Source organism: Trichechus manatus, unplaced genomic scaffold (assembly GCF_000243295.1).
Source record: "Trichechus manatus latirostris isolate Lorelei unplaced genomic scaffold, TriManLat1.0 scaffold00151, whole genome shotgun sequence".
Lineage (NCBI taxonomy): Eukaryota > Metazoa > Chordata > Mammalia > Sirenia > Trichechidae > Trichechus > Trichechus manatus.
Window position 1 is genome coordinate 836306 of NW_004444087.1, and position 24432 is coordinate 860737.

A 24432-nucleotide genomic window follows, 5' to 3' on the forward strand; every position below is an offset into this window, starting at 1 on the left:
ACATTCTGGCTTACTTCTGTGGGAAGTGTGTTGATTAAATATCAGGCTGGCTCCCTTACAGATATTGAGTACGGCTTCCATGTTGACCTAGCTTAAGGACTTGCAGGTCCTGACTGAAGCATCACTGGCCTTCCTCCCCAAAGAATATTCCTCTCTTCCAAGAAGAGAGCCTGTAATGCAACTAATTAATAAGATCATTGGGGCTGGTCTAAGCTCTCACACCAACTGTAAAATGCAATATTTTTTGGTTTAATGATGGGATTAGTTTGGACTTGGAAAAAGGCATGACTGAGAAACTGCTAAGCTCTTAATTCACTTTGTACATCCTGGCACCTCTGGACGGCATTCCCGGTGGTCCCCCCTCCTGGCGGCACAACTCACCACCCAGCGCAGCCACAGGCTGGTCTCACTCGCGGTGCGTATGGTGATGCTGGTTGGAGCCACGTCAGGCGGGGCCTGCAAGGTCTGGATGACCCTGGAAGACTGGCTGAAAGGGCTCGGGCCAACGATGTTCACTTGCCTCATTCGAAATCTAGAGGCAAAGCCATTGAAGAAGGTTATTCTGAAGCAAAGGGTAATGCAGAATGATGAAACAAGACAAAACAAAACAGGAATGTTTCTAAAGAGAGGGCTCATCTGTGTGTCAAGCTGACTTGTAAAGGCCATTGCTCAAGGGTGCCCTCTTTCCACTGATCTTGTTTAAAATGCAAATTACATACATGGCCCTTTTCTCTAAAAACCTTCAAAGAGTGGTAAATCTCTTGCAACTCAACAATTTTAAATTCCCAGGCGAAGCATAAGCATTAGACAGAAATCTGAGTCCTCAGGAGCCATTGGCTGGTTCAAGTTCAGGGTAATGTCAGGGGTTCAAGAAGCTGTTGAATGGAATCGAAGTAGTAACCAAAAGCCCGTTTTAGTGACCCTATAGGACAGAATAGAACTGCCCCATAGAATAGAACTGCTCCAAGGAGTGGCTGATGGATTTGAACTGTTGGTTATCAGCTGTAGCTTTTATCCACTGTACCACCAGGGAGCTATTCTAACAAATGACGTCTTTTAAAGTCAAGTTTCTTTTTAATGGCCAAGGTCAGCTCCTTTCCCCCTATCTCTGGGGCAAATGAGACGTGTCTCTGATTCCTTATCTATAAAATGAGGGTGGAGTTAGATGTTCTTTAAAATTTCTGGTAAAGCTTTCAGTTCTGTCTCTTCTTTATTTGTGTATAATTGTTTGAATTGAATTTATATAAAAGAAAGGAATCCTATCCACATGTGCATATTTATTCCAGAGTTTCCCTAAATTTACATGAATTTAAGACAGGGACACTGGTCTTTAATCACAGTTTCTGATAGTGAATTGAATTGAGTTGGAATAATTATATTGCTTTAATTAATTTCATATGGTAAGTCTTGACGCCCAACAATTCATTTTATACTAAAGGTTTTTTCTCAAAATCGAGTATATCCTATCTCGGTCTGTCTGCTCTAATCTTCTCAGGAAGGACGTTAAAATGAATAGCAGCTAAATAGCATCTCTCATTCGTTTTTTCTTTTTTCAACTCACCTTTGGTATTGTGCTGAAAAGTGTTCTTGACAAAGATGTAAATTCAGCTTTTCCTCTTGAATTAGTAATTCTGATTTCCTTTTCTCCCTAGGTCTTATAAAATGTATCCAACCTGGCTGAACAATGACATTATCCAACTCAACATTTGGTGATAACTGGAAATTTCATCTCCATCAATGATCTTACAGGAAGTTATAACATCTCTAACAGTTCCTGATCATGCTACCATTTGTGAAGGCCAAAGATTTACTACCAGATAAGTTTCAGGCAGGGTTTTGAACCAGTTCGTTCCGGTTCACATCCCTGCTGAAAATTTGCATTTCCACCCCAGATATACTGAATCAGAATCTACATCTTAACAAGGTCCCCAGGTTATTCCTACCTGTGATAAACTTCGAGAACCATTGCTTTACTAGTGGTTCTCAGAATCGGTCCCTAACCAGCAGCATTAGCATCACCTTGGAACTTGTCAGAAATGCAAATTCTCAGCAGGGGTTCAAACCTGATGAACTGGTTGGAAGCCCTGGTTTCAGGATCAAGAAGCAAAACGTTAAATGGCATGTTAAGTGCTTAATTAGTGAGGTTAGCAACTCCTGGGCCCTGCTAGGCAGAGAGGTATTCAGGGGACATCTACCACTCTACTGTGTGTGCACACTGTGTTAACAGCCACAAGCGGTCAAGGAGTTTTGTAAAGAAAAGCACCACCTCTCTGGCTGCCTGCAGCTCCTGGTTATTAAGCTTAATATAATAGTGAGTCATTTCTATGGGATGTTTTGATAGCTAGTATTAATGGAAACAACATTACTAATCTAACATCAGAGTATGCTCTCCCTGGAAATGATATTCAACTATGTGTCTTGACTGCTCTTTAAGGCTTGATTTGCTGTAATTGTTACTTGGAAATGTCTCATTTACATACATATGTCGAGATTTGTTATTGCAGACTGAAGCCACCTGTTCAAGGTGGCACTCTCCCCTGAGGCACTTTATCACCTGCTGTTCTCACCTGTAGTGAGTGTAGGGCGTGAGGTTTGGGATTTCCAGTGTCTGGGCATCAGGCTCGTTCTCCTCCTCATACAGGCTGACCCACTCCTCCTCGTCACCAATGGCCCCAACCTGGGAAAATCAAGATGCTGAGGTTGGCTGCTCGGTCTCATGGCCTGCAGTTCCTCTGCTTGACTGGGCACTCATACCATGTCCCCCAGGTATGACACAGCCTCTTGTTATGCCCTCCATTTGATCTGGGTGAGTTTTAGCCAAAAGCTCAGCATTGGGGACTGAGTCCCAGGTTATTGTTAGGTGCTGTTGAGTTGGCTCTGATTGATACTGACCTCATAACCTCATGTATAACACAAGGAAATGTTGCCCAGTCTTGCACCCAGAAGGGTCCCAGGAGAGCTGGAAAAACACCTGAGTGCTCAGAGAGCACGAGTGATAGAAAGGCCTTCACCTATCACTTGTCCTTCCTCTCACTGGACAGATGAGGACTCAAAGATTGGCCAGTGGGAAGTGGCTTGGCCAAGGTCCCACAGTGAGGAGTAACAGCCATGGCTACAGCCAGTGTCTAACTCAGGGTCCAGAGCCACCTCAGCACACTGACCAGTGGGATTCCATCTCTCCCCACTCCTGGACCCTGGCCCTTTCTGCCTCAACACACACCAAAAAGACACCACTGCTGGCCCACAGCATAAGGGAGGGCTGTTGTGAATAGAATCGTGTCCCCCCAGAATATGCGTTGGACTCCTGACCCCTGTACCCATGGATATGATCCTATCTGGAAATAGGGTTTTCTTTGTTATGTTGATGGGGCCATATCAGTGTGGGGTGTGTCCTGAGTCTAATCATTCTGAGTAATATAAGGAACAGCACAAACAGAGGGACAAGCAAGGACAAACGGGGGAAGACAGATGCCGCATGAAGATTGCCAAGGAACCCAGGACCAGAAGCTGAAGGAGACAAGAACCTTCCCCCAGAGCCAACAGAGAGAGTCTTCCCCTAGAGCTGGCACCCTGAATTTGGACTTCTAGCCTCCTAAACTGAGAAAATAAAGTTCTGTTTGTTAAAGCAACCCACTTGTGGTATTTCTGTTACAGCAGCTCTAGGAAACTGAAACAGGGGCCTTGTACAGAGAAGCACCAGTTGTCTTCAGGGAGGGACCCTGGCAGGCACAGTCCCTTTAAGATTCAAAAGAACCAGCCCAGTGCAGAGCTGACCGGCAAAGAACTGCCCCTTTAAACAGAGACATGCATGGGGAGTGCCCCAGCTTGATCCCCCTCCCCAAGACTGTGCCCAGCCCAAGGACTGCCTCTTGCTGGGTTTATTCCACACCAGTGACTTCTTATCCAGTCATCTGCTCAGAGTATTTCCATATGGTCCCAGCCCTACTGGTGACCACCCTAGCCTGGCACGGAGCCAGGCTTCCCACCTGGCCCTGTGACTCCCTGTCCCTGAAACCTGAGTGCCTGACCCAGCCCCCCACAACCAGAGCCCCACTCACTCAACCTTGCTGAGGCTACATGGGACAAGACGGGGGACCTCCCTGACCTCATGCCAGATGGGGAGTCCTAAGATGCCCCCCACGCAGGTTTCTCTGTCCCTGAAACAGGTATGCTCTGTGCCTGGTGCTGGCAGCCAGGTGGCTCGGTGAACTCCAGGAAACATGCAGGGCCGACTGTGAGCAAGGAGAGAATGTCAGGCCAGACACGCCGGGTGACTGGGACCAGCTCAGGGCCCTGTGTACTCAGCATTTCACATATGACTCAGATGACAGAGAGGAAAAATGATTGTTAAGTTTGCAGATGAAACCAAGTTGGCAGGTGGTCAGTTCATTGGAATATGGCAGGAGGATTCCAAAGAGTTCTTGGTGAAAGGGATAATGGGTAAGAAGGAAGAGGAGGAGATTAAGGAGACACACATGCTGGTGGGCAAGCTTCCTAAAGGAAACTCAGTGCAAACTACAACACTCCAAATGCTCCGAATTAAACATGGAAATACAACATGGGCTGACTGGCCAAACATTCAGTGTGAAAAGAACTGGAGGTCGGAGCAGGGAATAGCAGCATCAAAACCAAACCTGACCAGTTGCCATCAAGTTGACTCTGACTCATGATGACCCCATGTGCGCAGAATAGAACTGTGCTCCACAGGGTTTTCAAGGCCATGACCTTTCAGAAGAAGATCGCCAAGCCTTTCTTGTGAAGTGCCTCTGGGTGGGTTCCAACCACTAACCTTTTGGTTAGTAGTTGAGTGGGGAGTTGTTTGTCCACAGGGACTCCTAATGGTATCATGGGCATCTGCAAGGCAGAAAGGCAGAAGAAGACAGGATGCTGTGATTAGGAGAGGAGCTAGAGCGAAGAGGCAGACAGTCTCTAGTCCCCTTGAACAAAAGTGGGCTGATTCCCCTCCAGTTCTCAGCAACCACGATCCCCACTGAAGCCCTCAAATCCTCACTTCAGAGACACATGAGAGTTGTGTGGCTACATGAGGGTGATGCAGTATGCATGATACTTCTGGAGAAGGGAAGGGTCCAGGCTAAAGGGGGTGGAGCAGCTCTAGACATGGACCAAGTCCCTCACTGGTCCACGGCTGCTGCCTGCCCCCTTCCTTATGTCTACAAAGAGGCCCAAGAGGTGAAGGCTGGTCAGTGCTGAACACAGCCGGGGACCATGAAGCCTTGACCACAAATGAAGGATGAACTCGAGGTTGGTGGTGGGGGTGACCGGTGACTCCTGGGGATGAGGGAGTGCACTAATGCCCACCCTGGAAGAGCAGAGAAGAGACTCTCGTTCCATTTGTGGTATGAATGATGACTGGACACGCAGACACACTGAGGAGCTGCAAGAAATTGTCCTCCTCATTTCACATGGGGGGAAGCTGAGGCTCCCCCAAATAAATGACCTGTTCAGGGTCACCCAGAGTGTTGGCCACAGCTCAGCCCAGCTCACGACACTTCAAGGCGCCCCCCGTCCTGTGAAGGAAATGCTTGCAGCAAGGAGGGGATGGGGAGAATACACAAAGTGCTCAGGCTTCAATGAGAGGCAGCTTGGGTGGGGGGCTGGGTAGGTCTTAGGGGAGACATAGGCATGATGAGGCAGGCTGGGGCCAGATACTGGGGGGCAGAGTCCTGAACCCCCACATTTTCTCAGCTCACATGGATGTTGTTGTTGATGTTAGTTGCTGTCAAGTTGATTCCAACTCACGGCAAACCCATGCTGCATAGGGTTTCCAAAACTGTGACCTTTCAGAAGCAGATCACCAGGACTTTCTTCCAAGGTGCTTCTGGGTGGGTTTGAACCACCAACCTTTTGGCTAGTATTCAGGCATGTAATGGTTGTACCACCCAGGGACTCCTCACATAGTACCATTCTCTAAATTGTGAAGAAAATCCATGAATTCCTTAAAATCAAAATTCTACCAAGTCCCTTTATATTTTATTGAGTATAACAGGACCCTCTGTGAAACATGGGCTCCAGTATAACGATTTAGTGGTTACAAAGCTTTAGGTAACTTAGGTGAGCTACTCTCAGTGAAAGGGGTACTCTGGATTTGAAACACAAGCACTTGTGCTAGTTCTTGGAAAACAAGTTTAAAAAAGAAAAAAAGGAAGAAAGAAAAAGAGATGACTTCAGCTTTAGGCCAGTCAACTCATTGTTGTTAGGTGCCCTTGAGTCAGCGCTGACTCATAGTGACCCCACGGATGACAGAATGAAACACTGCCTGGTCCTGTGTCATTCTCACAATAGTAGGTATGTTTGAGCCCATTGTTGCAGCCACTGTTGTCAATCCATCTCACTGAAGGTCTTCCTCTTTTTCACTGACCCTCTACTTTACCAAGCATGATGTCCTTCTCCAGGGACTGGTCCCTCCTGATTACATGCCCAAAGTAAGCAAGATAAAGCCTTGCCATCCTCACTTCTAAGGAGTATTCTGGTTGTACTTCCTCTTAGACAGATTTGTTCATTCTTCTGGTATGCATATCCATATACTTATTACCATCAAGTCAATGCCAACTCATAGCGACCCTATAGAACAGAGTAGAACTGCCCCATAGAGTTTCCAAGGGGCGCCTGGTGGATTCGAACTGCCAACCTTTTGGTTAGCAGCCATAGCTCTTAACCACTACGCCACCAGGATTTCCGTTTTTCTGGTAGTCCATGGTATCTTCAATATTCTTTGCCAGCACCATAATTCAAATGTGTCAATTCTTCTCTGGTCTTCCTTTTTCACTGTCCAACTTTCACATGCATATGAGGCGACTGAAAAGACCATGGCTTGGGTCATGTGCACCTTGGTCCTCAAAGTGACATTTTTGCTTTTTAAGATTTTTTGAGATTTTAAAGACTTCTTTTTTATCCCTCAATTCTGTGTTTAGATGCTATGAGAGGGACTGCCACCAGGGCGATCATCCTTCACTGGGCTAAGTGACTGGAATGGACTGGCTACCCTCTGCATTTGGCCCACCACCAGGGGCAGTGATTACAACTCGTTGTGTTCTGTATTTCCTTACATCATCCGAGCTCATGAGGGGGAAACAGTCTCATTTATCCCTGGGGCTTCACCATGGATACTTGTTGACCTTTGTAAAGCTACTTCTTTCTCCCTTCTCTCTGTGCCCTCCACCCCACCTCCCAACCTTGGACAATTTTTCAGTTCCTAGGCAGATAAACAGACAAGGCTGAGGGATGAGGGGGTTCTGGCGGTGGCGGGGCCTGGTGCGCACTCCCTGACCTCCTGCTCTTGGCCTGGAGGCCCGGCACGGATCAATCCTATCCTTCCAGCTGCTTCGCCGGCCTGGAGGCATTTGTCTCCCAGCCAGGTTGCTCCCCTGACCCTGGGTTATCCATCTGCCTGTGCAGGCCCCTCAGCCACTTGGAGCAAGCTCTTGGCCATATGGGTGCTGCAGGGTGAGGAATCAGGGCCTGGTGGCTCAGAGTGCTGGAGTTGGCAGGGTCAGCGTGGTCAGGTAAGCGACACTGTGTGTCAAAGACTTTTCCACCCATGTGACTGAGAGATTTGGAAGAAAACTGGGAAGACTTCAGGTGCTACCCAGAGGCGAGAGAGACAACCAGGAGGCATCCTGAGCATTGTAAGAGGACAAGACTGTGAGGAAGACGGGCAACAAGAGGCAACTGAGCTTGTCCAGTTACTCGGAGAACACTGAACCTGCAACTCCATTAGCAAAGGCCTGGAAATGCTGCTGTTGTCGGTGTTGTCAGGTGCCAATGAGTCAATTTTCAACTCATGGGGGCCCCATGTTACAGACTAGAACTGCCCCATAGGATTTTCTAGGCTGTAATCTTTATGGGAGCAAATTGCCAGGACTTTTCTCCTGCGGAGATGCTAAGCAGAGATGCCGACCTTTCAGTTAGCTGTTAACTATGGCACCACCAGGGCAGTTACATGCTAGGAAATGAGGGGGGCCCAGCAGAATCATGAATCTCTACCTATTTCTCCCAAAGACAAATTACCCCCTGCATTGGAAAGTCTCTGAGAAGGGGTCTTTCTTTTGTGTTACAAGGCTACGTTTTTATTCTCAAATAGATGATCCCTAAACTGCCTTCTAAGGAGCCCTGGTGACACAGTGGTTAAGAGCTTGGCTGCTAATCAAAAGGTTGGTGGTTCAAACCCACCAGCTGCTCTGCAGGAGAAGGACATGGCAGTCTGCTCCTATAAAGATTATAGCCTTGGAAACACAATGAGCAGTTCTACTCTGTCCTATAAGGTTGTTATGAGTCGGAATCATCTCCACAGCAATTGGTAAAACTGCCTTCTAACAAGGGTATGTGTGGTAAACTGTAGGGCTCTTGTTTTGCTGAGTATACCCCATACACATGGGGTTGCCATGAGTCAGAATCAACTCAATGGCACAAGACAACAACAACAATATACAGTTGTTCGGGACAGTAGATTACCAAATTGATTGGGACAGTATGGAAAGACTGAGACTGGCATCAAAGATCAGACTTCTTGCCCTCCCCATTCAGTTCTTGATCCCCCTTTAAAAAAAAAAATGTTGATTTGAAGGAGTGACATCAGCAAGATTGTGAAGTAGACAGCCCCAAGCTTCCCTCCCCCCACAGAAACATTGAAAAACAAACAGAACTATCAGAATAAACTTTATCAGAGCTCTAGGAAACAAAGGTTTCAGGAACCAAGTGAATGCTGAATCAAGAAAAAGGCAATTTAAAAATGGTAGGAGAATGTGATGGTTAAGATTATGTATCAACTTGGTTAGGCCATGATTCTTGGTGGTTTGGCAGATGTTATGTAATTGTCCTCCATTTTGTGATCTGATGTGAGCAGCCAATCAGTTGAAAGGGGAGTTTTCTTGGGGGTGTGGCCTGCATCCAATATATACAGATGTTCTGACAAAACTTGCCCTCTCTCAATCCTGCATCTGATTTGTCATCCTCTGACCTTCCGTTCTTGGAATGTGAGCCAGCAGCCTGCCATTTGATCTGCAGATTTTGGGATTCACCATCTCCTGCAGCCCCATGAGCCCGCAGCCTGCCGTCTGACCTGCTGATTTTGGGTTCGTCAGCCCCTACAACCATGTGAGTTAGAAAGAGCCTCCAGTCTGACACCTGACCCATGGATTTGGGACTTACCAGCCTCCACAACTGCATTAGCCATTTCCTTGAAATAAACCTTTCTATATATATATACACTTACATATGTGTGTGTATATATATATATATATTCAATTCACTGGTTTTGCTTCTCTGGAGAACCCAGCCTAAGACAGAGAACTCTGTGGCTTCTTTACTTTCCTGAATCCCCAATCCCTCCCTAGCTCAGTGGTTGGCTTGAATACCCTGGTCCCAGGTTTTAGAGGAAGTAGACCAGATCTTATTCGTAATTACTGACTTTGTCTATTCTAACCTGCCTGCTGGTTACCTGCAGGACTGACACAAGGCACTTATATTTTGAGTGATCAAACCACAGCCACCTGGGGCAAAATAATGTGATTGAGACATATAATAGATCACCTAAGACCTGGAAGGGCAAGCCAAGGAGAGAGTTTCTTTGGGAAATTAGGGCATCGAAAGCATCTATGTAAATGAGGGTGTCTTAGGCTGAGTTCTCTAGAGAAGCAAAACTAGTAAAGTGTATAAGTATATGTATAGAGAGAAATTTATATCAAGGCAATGGCTTATATGGTTGTACAGGCTTGAATGTCCCAAGTCCATGGGTCAGGATAGAGGCTTCTCCTTATCACGTAGCTGCAGGGGCAGGCAAATCCAAGATCGGCAGGTCAGAGAGCAGGGATCTTGCTCACAGGCTGTGAAGATCAACAAATCCCAAGACTGGCAAGCAAGATCACAGTAAGCTGCTAGCTCAAACCCCAAGAACTGGAGATCAGATGAACAGGAGCCAGCTACAGGATCCAGCGTGAGCAAAAGCCCATGAGCCTTGCCAGAATGTCCACTTATATTCAATGCAGGCCACACACCCAAGGAAACTCCCTTTCAAATGACTGGCTACTCACAGCAGATCCTATCATGGAGATGATCACAACATCATACAACTGCCAAACCACTGAGAATCATGGCCCAGCCAAGCTGACATACAACCTCAACCATCACAGAGGGAATTTAGAAAGCCACATGCATACCCAGGGCAAGACAGATGCTCAGAAGACACCTGAAGAAACACTAAGCTTTCACCTCAGGTAGATCTCTAGGCTCAGTGTTCCAGCACACAGCCAAATTACAAAGACTAGGAGGGTGGTTTTTTATTGTTATTCTTGTTATTTTGTTTGTTTTTATTTTTTGTGTTGTACTTAGTTTTTAGTCTAGAAGACAGTGCGATGACATAATTAAAGTGTTGAAAGATAAAAAAAATCAACCAAGAATTCTATATCCGTTAAAATTTCCTTCAAAAATGAGGGAGAAATTAAGGTATTCCCAGATAAACAAAAGCTGAGAGAGTTTGTTACCTCTAGAGCTGTCCCACAAGAAATGCTAAATGGTGTACTTTGGGTTGAAAAACAAAAGTTGATTCTTTAAAAAGATCAATACAATTGACAGATCTTTAGCTAGACTGTCAAAGCGGGGCGGGGGGCGCAGGGAGAAGACACAAATAACTAAAATCAGAAATGAAAACAGGAACATTACAGGATTATATAAAGTCCTAAAATAAAAAGGATTATAAGAGAATACTTTGAACAATTGTATGTCAAGAAATTAGGTAATCTAGATGAAATGGACAAATTCCTAAAAACACAAAAATTACGTAAACTGACTCAAGAAGAAATATAAAATCTCAACAGTATAACAAGTAAACAGATAACAAGTAAAGAGACTGGATCAGTAAATAAAAAACCTCTCAACAAAGAAAAATACAGGACCAGATGGATTCATTGGTGAGTTCTAGGAAACATTTAAAGAAGAATTAATGCCATTCCTTCTTAAACTCTTTCAAAAATTAGAAGAGAAGGGAGCACTTCCTAACTCATTCTATGAGGCCAGCATTACCCTGATACTAAAGCCAAATAAAGACATTACAAGAAAAGAAAATTACAGATTAATATCCCTTATGAATACTGATGCAAAAATGCTCGACAAAATACTAGAAAATTGAATCAACAGTATATTAAAAGGATTATATATCATGACCAACTGGGATTTATCCCAAGAATGTAGTGTGGTTCAACATAAGAAAATCAATTAATGTAATACACCACATTAATAGAATGAAAGTAGAAAAAACTACATGATCATCTTAACTGATGCAAAAAAGGCATTTGATAAAATCCAATGCCTTTTAATGATAAAAATACCCAGAAGATTAGAGACAGGAAATTCCTCAACATGATAACGGGAATTTATGAAAAACCCACAGCTAACATCATACTCAATAATGAAAGACTGAAAGCTTTCTCCCTATTTTCAGTAACAAGACAAAGATGCCCATTTCAGCACTGCTATTCAACATTGTACTAGAAGTTCTATCCAGAGCAATTAGGCAAGAATAAGAAATAAAATATATCCTAACTGAAATGAAGAAGTCAAACTATCTCTATCCACAAATGACATGCCCCACATATGGAAAATCCTAAAGAATCCACAAAGAAGCTACTAGAGCTAATAAACAAATTCAGCAAAGGTGCAGGGTACAGTATCAACATGTAAAAACCAGTTGTGTTCCCATACATCATTAATGAACAATTTGCAAAGAAATTAAGAAAACAATTCCATTCACAATAACATCTAAAAGAATAAAATACCTAGGAATAAATTTAACGAAGGAGATGAAAGGCTTGTACAATGAAAACTACAAAACATTGCTGAAAGAATTGAGAGAAGACCTAAGTAAATGGAAAGTCACCCCATATTCATAGATTGGAAGACTTAACGTTGTTAAGATGCCAATATTACCCAAAATGATCTACAGATTCAGCATAACCCTTATGAAAATTCCAACAGCCTGTTTTGCAGAAATAAAAAATTTAATCTTCAAATTCATATGGAATTGCACGGGACCCCAAATAGCCAAAACAATCTTGAAGAAGAAGAACAAAGTTGGAAGACTCATCCTTCCCAATTTCAAAACTTACAACAAAGCTACAGTAATCAAAAGAGTGTGGTACTGGCATAAGGATAGACATAGACCAATGGAATAGAATTGAGAGTTTGAAAATAAACTCATACATCTATGGCCAATTGATTTTCACCAAGGAGGCCAAGTCCACTCAATGGAGAAAAAATTGTGTTGGGAAAATTGGATTTCCACGTGCAAAAGAGTGAATTTGGAACCCTACCTCACACCATGTACAAAAATTAACTCAAAATGAACCAGCGATCTAAATATAAGAGCTAAAACCATAATACTTTTAGAAGAAAAAAAGAAAAGGTTGCCATTGAGTCAATTCCAACTCATGGTGACCCTATGTGTGTCAGAGGAGAACTGTGTACTATATGTTTTTCAGTGGCTGATTTTTGGAAGTAGATCACCAGGCTTTTCTTCTGAGGCACCTCTGGGTGTACTTGAAACTCCACCCTTTCAGTTAGCAGCAAGCAGGTTAACCAGGTTAACCAGTCACCCAGGGACTCCCTTAGAAGAAAGTATGGGGTAAATCTTCATGAGTTTAGATTTGGCAATGAATTCTTAGGTACAACACCAAAATCACAAGAAATAAAAGAAAAAGTAGATAAATTGGTCTTCATCAAAATTAGAAACTTTTATGTATCAAAGGACATTATCAAGAAAGTGAAATGATAACCTTTGAAAGGAGCAAAAATACTTGGTAACAATATATCTGATAAGGGTTTAATATCCAGAATATATAAAAACTCCTACATACCAACAAGAAAAAGACAACCCAATTAAAAAAATGGGATCTTTCTCTAAAGATGATACACATATGGCCAATAAACACATGAAAAGATGCTCAACATCATTAGTCATTAGGGAAATGCAAATCAAAACCACAGTGAGATACCACTTCACACCCATGAGGATGGCTATAATAATAATAAACAGAGAATAACAAGAGTTGACAGTTGTGTAAAAATTGAAAACCTCATGCATTGCTGGTGGGACTGTGAAATGGTACAGCCACTGCAGAAAATGGTTTGGTGGCTCCTCAAAAAGTTAAACACAGAATTTACCATATGACTCAGCAATTTCACTCCTGCGTATACACACAAAAGTATTGAAAGAAGGTATTCAAATACTTGTACACCAGTGTTCATAGCAGCATCATTCACAATAGCCAAAACGTGGAAACAACCCAAGTGTCCATCAGTAGATGAATGAATAAACAAGATTTAGTATATCCATACACTGGAATGGAAACCCTGTTGGCTTAGTGGTTAAGAGCTACATCTGCTAAGCAAAAGGCCAGCAGTTCGAATCCATCAGGTGCTCCTTGGAAATTCTATGGGGCAGTTCTACTGTGTCCTATAGAGTCACTATGAGTCGGAATTGACTTGATGGCAATGGGTTTTTTTGTTTTATACACTGGAATATTATTCAGCCATAAAGAGAAATGAAGTTCTGATACATGGCCGCAGCATGGGTGAACACTGAAAAAATCATGCTGAGTGAAAGAAGCCAGACACAAAGGGACAAATACTGTATGATTCCACTTCCATGAACTATCTAGAATAGACAAATGCAGAGATAGAACGTAGATTAGAGGTTACCAGCGGATGGGGGAGAGCAGATGGACAGAGATTGCTAAAGGGGTACCAAGTTTCTGTTTGGGGTAATAAAGTTTTGGAAATAGATAGTGGTGACCGTTGTCCAACATTGTGAATGTAATTAATGCCCCTGAATTGTACACTTACAAATTGTTAAAATGAAAAATTTTATGCTGCATAGATTTTACCACAATAAAAGTTTTTTTTTTTTTAATGTCTATTTGAATGAGTGTCAAATTATTGGCATGGCCAGGTGGGCTCCTCACATTTCCATTTGGCTCTGCCTGCCACTTCTCCCAGCAATACCAGCTTGTCATTACCTGAGAGTATCATGTGGTCTCAAACACCTGTGCCCTAGTAAATGCTCTCTCCTGTCTCTGAAATGTGCCTTCTCCTTCTTCCTCTATTCTGTGCTACTGGTGAACTCCATGGGCATCTTCGGGAAGCCTCCACAAACAGCCCTCCCCTCATCCCTGCTCCCCGCAGCAGGCTGCCAGGACTAATTCTGTGCTCTCATAGCATCTTCTGCGTACCTCTAATGCAGCACACTTTATATTTGTCAAAGCATACATTTAACAACATGACTCTCGCACAACTACGTTGTGTGAGTCAAAGATTTATTTAGCCCATTATTGAGGGAACCGCAGGATAATAAAAGCTGGTTCAAAGAAGAATACAAGAGTCAAAGTATGTATATTCAATGAAAGACAGAATGCTAAAATAAGATTGCAAAATTAGAAATGAAACTGGTTAACGTTCTAACAGTGATGCAACTGTGATCTCTGAGCTTGCAGCTATCAATCTTCTACAAGTTAACATCTAACTTTACAGAGTTTGGGCCAAATCAATAAATAGTAAGTCTAGCACCATTATATTTCTAAAAACAGATGACCCTTGTTGTTGTTAGCTGCTATGGAGTCAGCCCCCAAATCATGGTGACCCCCTGAACAACAGGATTGGACCGTTGTGATCCATAGGGTTTTCATAGGCTGATTTCCAGAAGTAGATCGCCAGGTCTTTCTTCCTAGTCCATCTTAGTCTGGAAACTCCACTGAAACCTGTCCAGCATCACAGCAACACACAAGCCTCCACTGACAGATGGGTTGTAATTGTGCATGAGGTGCATTCACCAGGAATTGAACCAGAGTCTCTTGCATGGAAGGTGAGAATTCTACCACTGAATCACCAATGTCTCAGGTGATCCTTAAGTAGGCTTATTAAACAAAGGGTTGGGAAACTATGGCCATGGGCTGAATTTAACCCACCACCTCTTTTTGTAAATAAAGTTTTATTGGAACACAGCCTCCTTCGTGGTTTGTGCATTGCCTGTGGGCTTCTCCTGCCCGTACAACTGAGTTGCATATTTGCAACAGAGACTATGTGACCCATAAGGCCTAAAATCTTTACTCTCTGGCCCTTTACAGAAAACTTTTGCTGACCCCTGTTCTAGTATGATACCAAAAGGGCATACAGTCATCCTTCACCTCATTTCCACCTTTTGGATCATTTTTTTTCCATGCTGTATTAGATATTTTTGTCCACAGAGCTGACTCTGCACATGTCTGAGTGCTCCCTGAGGAGGTTCAGAGTGCTGCCCACCATTCTGTCTCCAGCACACAGCAACCCTGTCGGACAGAGTAGAACTGCTCCAAAGGGTTTTCAAGGCTGTAAATCCTTATGGAAGCAGGCTGCCACATCTTTCTCCCGCAGAACAGCTAGTGAGTTCAAACCGCTGACCTTTTGATTAGCAGCAGGCTTAACCACTGCCCCACCAGGGCTCCCTGGCACCTCCCCCAGGGCCCAGCAAACCTGGTACTCAATGTTGTGTGTTTAACACACAATGAAAATACAAATGAACATGTGAACAATTTTATAATCAGTATTGAAAATGGGGAGTCCCTGGGTGGTGCAAAAGATTTGTGCTCGACAGCTAACATACAGGTTGACAGTTCAAATCCACCAGTGGTGTTGTGGAAAAAAAAGGCCTGGCAATCTGTTTCTGTTAAGATTTGTTGTTGTTGTTAAGTGCCATCAAGTCGATTCTGACTCATAGCGTCCCCATGTGAAGGAGCAGAACTGCCCCATAGGGTTTCCTAGGCTGTAATCCTTATGGGAGCAGATTGCCAGGTCTTTCTCCTGAGGAGCTGCTAGGTGGGTTTGAACTGCGAACCTTTCAGTTAGCACCTGAGTGCTTAGCCATTGTGCTACCAGAGCTTCTTTTTCATTAAGAGTACAGTCAAGAAAACCCAATGGAGCAGTTCTACTCTGTAATACATGGGGTGGCCATGCTTTGGAACTGACTTGACGGCAACTAACTATAAAGACAACATTGAAAATGGGTGATTTTTCACTGAGTTCCAAGAAGCTAATTATTACAAACAAATGAAATAACTTTACTTATAGACCTCTGGGGGAAAAGCTCAGATTTGTATTAAAAAAGGTTTACATTTTGATCTTCAGAGACCAGGATTCTCTTTTCCAATGAGCAGAAGTTCTTTAATACCAGCTGAGCTCTTCCGGATCTCTGGTTAGATCTCAAGACCATCGCAGAAAAGCGCTCTAGAAGGAACCAGCTGTTCACTAATGAAACGCTGGACACAGAGTGAGGCAGAACTCTTTAAAGACAACAAATCAAAGCTCTGTAGGGAAGCTGAAATGTTAAAGGCTTCTATCCCCCTCCCCGCCCTCTTTTAAAGCTAACAAACAGCACTTGATGATACTTATAAAAGCAGAAATAGCACACACTGGAAATGCCACTCCGCAGTGGGTAGGTCATTAGGACCCATTAAGGAGCATGCTGTCCATCCGCGAAAGCAACAGGAGCTGTGGTACTAGTGATGGGGGAATCTGATGGTCGCCTGTTCCATGTATAGCCTGTGTATGGTACCAGCTGGCCGGGAGGCTGGGCCCATTTAGACACATGGCCTTATGCAATCACTAGGTCCCGGACCCCACCACCCCTGCCGTGAGGATTTTCTGCGTTGGGAAAGCTGTTCGGCGGGGCCTCTGAAAAGTCAGGAGGAGATCCCACCGGCCTGTAGAACCTCACGGGCTCCCACCAGGAGACCCTGATTGTGGCTGAGATGAGCTCAGCACCCTGAGGCCAGGGTCCAATGGCTACTAGGAGGACAACCATTGACCCTATCCAGGAGGTAATTGTGCAGATGGAGAGAAGCACACACAAGTGTGCTGGGGTAGGAGGGGGAGGTGGAGAAGGCACAGGGAACGGCTCTTCTTAATCCAGAGCAAAGGAGGAGAAAAAAAGACACTTCAAGAACTCAGTCCATGGATGCCTGCCAGCCCAAGTGCACCCTGCTCAGCAGAAACTCTGGTGTCAGCAGGAAGACCTGCAGGCCAAGCATCTTCCACAGACGTCTTGCCCTCTTGTTCCCCTGAGCCCATCGAGTGCCGCTTCCTCCAAGTGAGGCCGGCTGCAGGGCTAGAGGAACAGGGACAGATGGGACTGCACAGGGCTGCCGGCAAAGCTCTGGAATCAGGAAAGGAATCCAGGCCCCAGTGAGGCCCCAAGGCCCATCCCGGAACAGACCTGGAAAGTCTGCAAACCTCATGAGCTGTTCTGGGACTCTACTTAGACTTGATTGATCTTAGCTGGAGGGGAGGTTACTTGTGTTGAAACAACCCCAAATTAGATCCTCCCAGCCCTTCTTCCCTCCTGTTTACTGCCTTTCTGGTTTAACTATTTAAAGTTCTTTCTATCTGCAGAAGCAAGAGGATTATGAAATTGTGTGGATTTTCTAACACGTTTCTTCACCTCAAAACTCTGCTCTCAGACTCCTGTGACCCTGTATTTTCTTGGTCTTTCTCTGGCCTCCCCACCTGTTCCTTCTCTGGTTCTTCCTTTACCCCTAAAAAACCAACTGCCCGTCTGGTCGACTCCGACTCACGGCAACTCCATGTGTGTCAGAGCAGAATTGCGCTCCATAGGGTTTTCAGTGGCTGGTTTTTCAGAAGTAGATACCAGGCCTTTCTCCTGAGGTGACTCTTGGTGGACTTGAGCCTCTAGTCTTTTGGATAGCAGTTGAGCATGTTAACTGTTTGTATCTCCTAGGGACTCCCTTTGCCCCTGCTGTTGTTGTTAGGTGCCGTCAAGTTGATTCTGACTCATAGAGACCCCATGTGACAGAGTAGAACTGCCTTCAGAGGGTTTTCTAGGCTGTGCTCTTTACTGGAACAGATCGCCGAGTCTTCCTCCCGAAGAGACACTGGGTGGATTCTAATTACAGGCTTACCTCGGACACATTTCTGTTCCAGACCACAGCAACAAAGTGAGTCACACAAATTTTTTTGGTTTCCCAGTGCACATAAAAGTTATGTTTACATTATACTGTAGTCTATTAAGTGTGCAATAGCTTTATGTCTAAAAATATATACATACACCTTAATTTTAAAATATTACTAAAAAATGCTAACCATCATCTAAGCATTCAGCAAGTCATAATCTTTTTCCTGCTGGAGGGTCTTGCCTCCATGTTTATGGCTGCTGACTGATCAGGGTGGTGGCTGCTGAAGGTTGAGGTGACTGTGGTAGTTACTTAAAATAAGACAACAATGAAGTTTGTTGCACTGATTGACTCTTCCTTTCATGAAAAATTTCTTTGTAACATGCAATGCTATTTGATAGCATTTCACCCATCGTAGAAGTTCTTTCAAAATTGGAGTTGATCCTCTCAAACCCTGCCACTGCTTTATCAACTAAGTTTATGTAATGTTCTAAATCCTTTGTTGGCATTTCAACAGTGTTCACAGCATCTTCACCAGGAGTAGATTCCATCTCAATAAACCACTTTCTTTGCTCATCCATAAGAAGCAATTCCTCATCCGTTAAAGTTTTATCATGAAATTGCAGCAATTCAGTCACATATTCAGGCTACGCTTCTAGTTTTCTTGCTATTTCCACATCTGCAGTTACTTCCTCCATTGAAGTCTTGAATCCCTCAAAGTCATCCATGAGGGTTGGTATCAACTTCTTCCGAACTCCTGTTAATGTTGATATTTTGACTTCCTCCCATCAATCATGAATGTTCTTAATGGCATCTAGAATGGTGAATCCTTTCCCGAAGGTTTCCAATTTACTTTGCTCAGATCCAACAGAGGACTCCCTATCTATGGCAGCTATAGCCTTACGAAATGTATTTCTTAAATAATAAGACTTGAAAATCGAAACTACTCCTTGATCCATGGGCTGCGGAATGGATGTTGTGTTAGCAGGCATGCATACTACATTAATCTTCTTGTACATCTCCATCAGAGCTCTAGGGTGACCAGGTACATTGTGAATGAGCAGTAATAATTCGAAAGAAATCTTTTTTTCTGAGCAGTAGGTCTCAGAAGTGGGCTTAAAATATTCAATAAACTATGTTGTAAACAGATGTGCTGTCATCCGGGCTTTGTTGTTCCATTTATAGAGCACAGGCAGAGTAGATTTAGGATAATTCTTAAGGGCCCTAGGATTTCCGGAATGGTAAATAAGCATTGGCTTCAACTTAAAGTCACCAGCTGCATTAGCCCCTAACAAGAGAGTCAGCCTGTCCTTTGAAGCTTTGAAGCCAGGCATTGACTTCTCCTCTTTAGCTATAAAAGTCCTAGATGGCCTCTTATTCCAGTATAAGGCTGTTTCATCTACACTGAAAATCTGTTGTTTAGTGTAGACACCTTCATCAATTATCTTAGCTAGATCTTCTGGATAACTTGCTGCAGCTTCTACATCAGCACTTGCTGCTTCACCTTGCACTTTTATGTTATAGAGATGGCTTCTTTCCTTAAACCTCATGAACCACCCTGTGCTAGCTTCATCCTTTTCTTCTGCACTCTCCTCACCTCTCTCAGCCTTCATAGAATTGGAGAGAGTTAGGGCCTTGCTCTGGATTAGGCTTTGGCTTAAGGGAATGTTGTGGCTGGTTTGATCTTCTATCAAAACCACTAAAACATTCTCCAAATTGGCAATAAGGCTGTTTCGCTTTCTTATCATTCGTGTGTTCACAGGAGTAGCACTTTTAATTTCTTTCAAGAACTTTTCCTTTGTGTTCACAACTTGGCTAACTGTTTGGCACAAGAGGCCTAGCTTTTGACCCATCTTGGCTTTCAACATCTCTTCCTCACTAAGGTTAATCATTTCTAGCTTTTGATTTAAAGTGAGAGATATGCGACTCTTCCTTTCACTTGAACACTTAGAAGACACTGTAGGGTTATTACTTGGCCCAACTTCAATACTGTTGTGTCTCAGGGAATAGGGAGACCCAAGGAGAGGGAGAGAGATGGGGGGACGGCTGGTCATGGAGCAGTTAGAACACCTACAACATTTATTGATTAAGTTTGCCATCTTATATGGGCATGGTTTGTAGTGCTCCAAAATAATTGCAATAGTAACATCAAAGATCACTGATCACAGGTCGCCATAACAGTTATAAAAATAATGAAAAAAGTTTCAAATATTGTGAGAATTACCAAAATGTGACACAGTGACACAAAGTGAGCACATGCTCTTAGAAAAAAGGCACCAATAGACTTGCTTAATGTAGGGCTGCCACAAACCTTCAATTTGTAAAAGACGCAGTATCTGCAAAGCACAGTAAAGAGAAGCACAGTAAAACAAGTTATGCCTGTACTGAACTTTGGGTTAGCAACCGAATACTTAATCATTATAACACCTGGGCTCCTTGCTCTCCTTTGCCCCAACCAAAAAACCAAACACGTTGCTGTTTAGTCGATTCCAACCTATAGAAACCCTATAGGACAGAGTAGAACTGCCCCATAGGGTTTCCTAGGCTGTAGTCTTTATGGGAGCAGACTGCCACATCTTTCTCCTGCAGAACAGGTTGTGGTTTTGAACCATAAACCTTTCGGTTAGCAGCCGAGCACTTTAACAACAGTGCCACCAGGGCTCCTTCCTTTGCCCCTAGGGACCCCAAAATACAACCTTTCCCCAGTCATCCTCCTTTTTCCTCTCCCTCGCTGAGGGCCTCCTCCCTCATGCCCTTAGCATCCCTTCCTCCAGGATGTCCCTTGGCTTGCCGTCTGTAGCCGTCCTTCCTGCTGACCACTAGATCTATGGTTCTAAGTGCTGGACACCTCCATGCTGGTCCCTCAGATTCAACAGAACTTGTGATCTCCCTCCCAGGATGCCCTCCCCCGTGGAATTCTGTGTCCCAGTAGTGACCCTGCCCAACCCCGTCATTGAAAAGGTACAGCCCTGTCCCCTGCCTCTTCCTGTCTCCTCACCACATAACACATCTGTCCAGCCCTGTCTGGATGACTCCACAGTTGCTCTCACATTTGCCGCATTTCAATGACAGGACCCTAGTTTAGAAGTACGTGACCTCTTGCTTGGACTATTTAATACTGTAGCTCAGTGAACTAAAAAAGAATGCAATCATTTGCAAATACCTCTCTACCTCACAACAACAAAAGGACCAGGGACACCCTCGCTGCATGGCCTCCAGGATCTGAGCACAGGCCTCTGACAGAGGGGAGTCGGTGTCTCTTCTCTAATGAGCAGGGTGAAAACCTCAGGTCTAATGGTGCCCCCAGGAGGCACTGGGTGGTGCAAACAGTGAATGTGCTTGACTGCTAACCCAAAGGTTGGAAGTTTGAATCTACCCAGAGGTGCCTCTAAAGAAAGCCCTGGCAATCAACTTCTGAAAGATCAGCCATTGAGAACCCTATGGAGTCCAGTTCTACTCTGAAACACACAGGGTCGCCATGAGTCAGTTGACTCGAAGCAACTGGTTACTGGTACCCCCAGCATTTTTATCTGTGCGTAGGACTCCCTCCCATTCATCATTCACCTCACACAGTGTAGCCTGATCAAGGTTCCTGAAGTATGGCTCTTCTCATACCCAGGCATCTGTTTTCAATGAGAGGTTAGGAGAAGATGAGCTGTAAGGTCCCTGCCATTCAAACAGCCCCACTGAATGGCTGTCCACGGTTCACAGTCCAGCCTCGCTATCCCGGCATTTCTACCATCTGCTCCTGTCCATGCTTATCTCTCCTGTGTCCTAAGTTCTGGCCAATAGATTTACATTGTCCGAATGTGCCCCTAGAAATAGGCTTCTCCCCACCCCACCTTGACACAGGCCTAAACCCTGTGCGTTCCTCAGAGATCAAGGGGTCAATGGCTACTCAGGGCAGTCACAGACTTCGTCTAGATGGAGGGAAGGCACACACAACTGCTGCTGTTTCAGGGTTCCATAAAGCCCCTTGCTGCCATGGAAAGACTTTTCCTGGGGCCACCTCTGATCCCGGGGTGCCCCTGCACTGGAAGTCCCTGGGGTCACAGGGAAGGTTGTACAGGACTCCAGAGGGCCGCTGTGCCATGGGGAGCCTGGCCTCACCGCTGTTCCTGAGCAGAGGGGCGTGGAGGGCAGAGGATGGCCCCCTTCCTTCTGTCTCCCCTGAGCAGCCCCCGTGTCAAGTGGAGCACAGCTCCCCAAGCCCTCTCCTCTCCTGACTCAGACTCGAGTTTCCCTCTTTCAGCTCTGTTGTTTCACATCCATCTGTCACTGGTGTTGAGGATACATTTATCTGTCCTGCTGCTCCTGTTAGAACATTGGATCTCAAGGACACATAGCTCTGTCAGCGTCTCGCTGTGACCCACGGCAGGGTCACAGACGCTCACTCTTCTAAATCCCAGGGCTCCAGGAGGCCTCCTGCTTGGTCATGAAGAGTGGAGGCTGTGTGGAAGGTGTTGGCTCTGTTGTTGTTTTGGGTGCCTTTAAGTCAATTCCAACGCATGGTGACCCCATGTGACAGAGTACCCCATGTCACAGAGTAGGGTTTTCGTGGAAAAGAGCCTTGGTGGTGCAACTGTTAAGTGCTCAGCTGCTAACTGAAAGGTTAGCAGTTTGAATCTACCAGCAGCTCTGCAGGAGAAAAGACCTGGTGATCTGCTCCTGTAAAGATTACAGCTAAGAAAACCCTATGGTGCTGTTCTACTCTGTCCTCTAGGGTCACTATCACTGAGTCAGAAACAACTTGGTGGCACATTAACAACAACAACATTTACAGAAGCAGATCACCAGGTCCTTTCTCCTGTGGAGCTGTTGGTTGGGTTTGAACCGCCAACCTTTTGGTTAGCAGCCCAGCTCTTAACCATCTGTGCCCCCAGGGTCCTGCTGACTCTGCAGCCTCCTGTGTTTAGGGAGGACGGGCCAGCCGTTCATCTTGTGCAATTCTGAGCACCCTGATTTGTCATCCATAAAACGAGGATAACAGTGAGACCTCAGGGTGGTCGTGAGATGAGGGAAGTTGATTCCGACCCATACCCATTGCTGTCAAATCGATTCCAGCTCATAGCGACCCCATGCGACAGAGCAGAACTGCCCCGTAGGGTTTCCTAGGCTATAATCTTCACAGGAGCATATCACCAAGGGCCACTGCAGCCTGGCACATAGCACCCTGCTCACGACTGTCACTGCATTTCTCATGAACATTTTTAGACAGAAGCAATCTGGCCTTTTCTCATGGTATTCAAGGCCCTCCACACAGCTCCACTGCTCTTTCCAGTGCCTTTCCCCATGCTTCCTGCTTGCACACCCTACTGTCTAGCCACTCCTCACCCCCCTCACCTGCCCCACTTGTGCTATGCAATGGCCCAACTCTGCTTGGAATTCCCTCCTCCCTCCAGAAAACCATTCACCTTTCAAGGTCCAAATTAAATTTCACCTCCTCCAGGGAGCCTTCCTTGATTACCCTCATCAGCCATTCACTGGCATTTTGTCCTCTGTTAGCAACAATATATTATAATAATTCCCACAAGTCTCATTTGTATCAATAATTAGTTTACATCTCAGCTTCCTCTCCTATCCCCTCTACCCACTGTGAATTTCATGAGGCAGGAACCAGACTCTGACTCATGATGACCCCATGTGTGTCAAAGTAGAACTGTGCTCCATAAGATTTTCAACGGCTGATTTTTCGGGGAGTAGATTGCCAGGCCTTTCTTCTGAGGTGCCTCTGGGTAGACGTGAACCACCAACTTTTTGGTTAGCAGCTGAGTGCATTAACTGTTTGCACCACCCAGAGACTAACAGAATAAAAGAAGTGCTCAATAAGGGTTTAACTGTTACACTGAACGATTAGGACTTACAGGCTGTACGTTGTTGTTGTTGGGAGCCATCAAGTCGATTCCAACCCATAGCTGCTGCTGTCAAATCGATGCCAATTCATAGCGACCCCATGTGACACAGTAGAACTGCCCCATTTCCTAGGCTGTAATCTTCACAGGAGCAGATCACCAGGTCTTTTTCCATGGATCTGCTGGTGGGTTCAAACTGTAGACCTTCAGGTTAGCAGCTGAGCTCACAACTGTTTTGCCTCAGGACTCCTTTAAAGGATGTATAGGATGTAATAATAAAAAGGAGTTTCTTCCAAACAATCAGCCACTGAAAACCCTATGGAGCATAGTTCTACTCTGACACCCATGCGGTCGCCATGAGTTGGAGTCGACTCTACAACAGCTGTTTTTTTCCTTTTTTTGAGGTAAGGAGTAAAAGATTTTCATCTTTGTAGTCTAGTATCTAACATAATATCTGACACAATAAAGCCTATAAAATAGTAGGTGTTTAAAAAATGTTTGCAGGATGAATGAAACAAATATAAAACCTAATGGCCAGAAAAATTAAACATATAGGCAAATCTAAAAAAAAATCCAACAAGAGAATTAGGGTAAAAGAACTAGAGCCCAGAAGCAGTCTTCAAAAAAAAAAA

At 44.7% G+C, this 24432-nt stretch overlaps 1 protein-coding gene across 1 annotated transcript in view; it reads right to left on the minus strand.

The window, feature by feature from the left end:
• SDK1 (sidekick cell adhesion molecule 1) overlaps positions 1-24432 on the minus strand; it is an 819863-nt gene that overhangs the window by 165707 nt on the left and 629724 nt on the right. Inside the window, exons 22-23 of the mRNA XM_004385956.1 lie at positions 2568-2677; positions 382-532 (exon numbers count right to left, since the gene is read on the minus strand). Coding sequence (XP_004386013.1) covers positions 382-532; positions 2568-2677 — 261 coding nt within the window. The remainder of the gene's footprint in view (positions 1-381; positions 533-2567; positions 2678-24432) is intronic.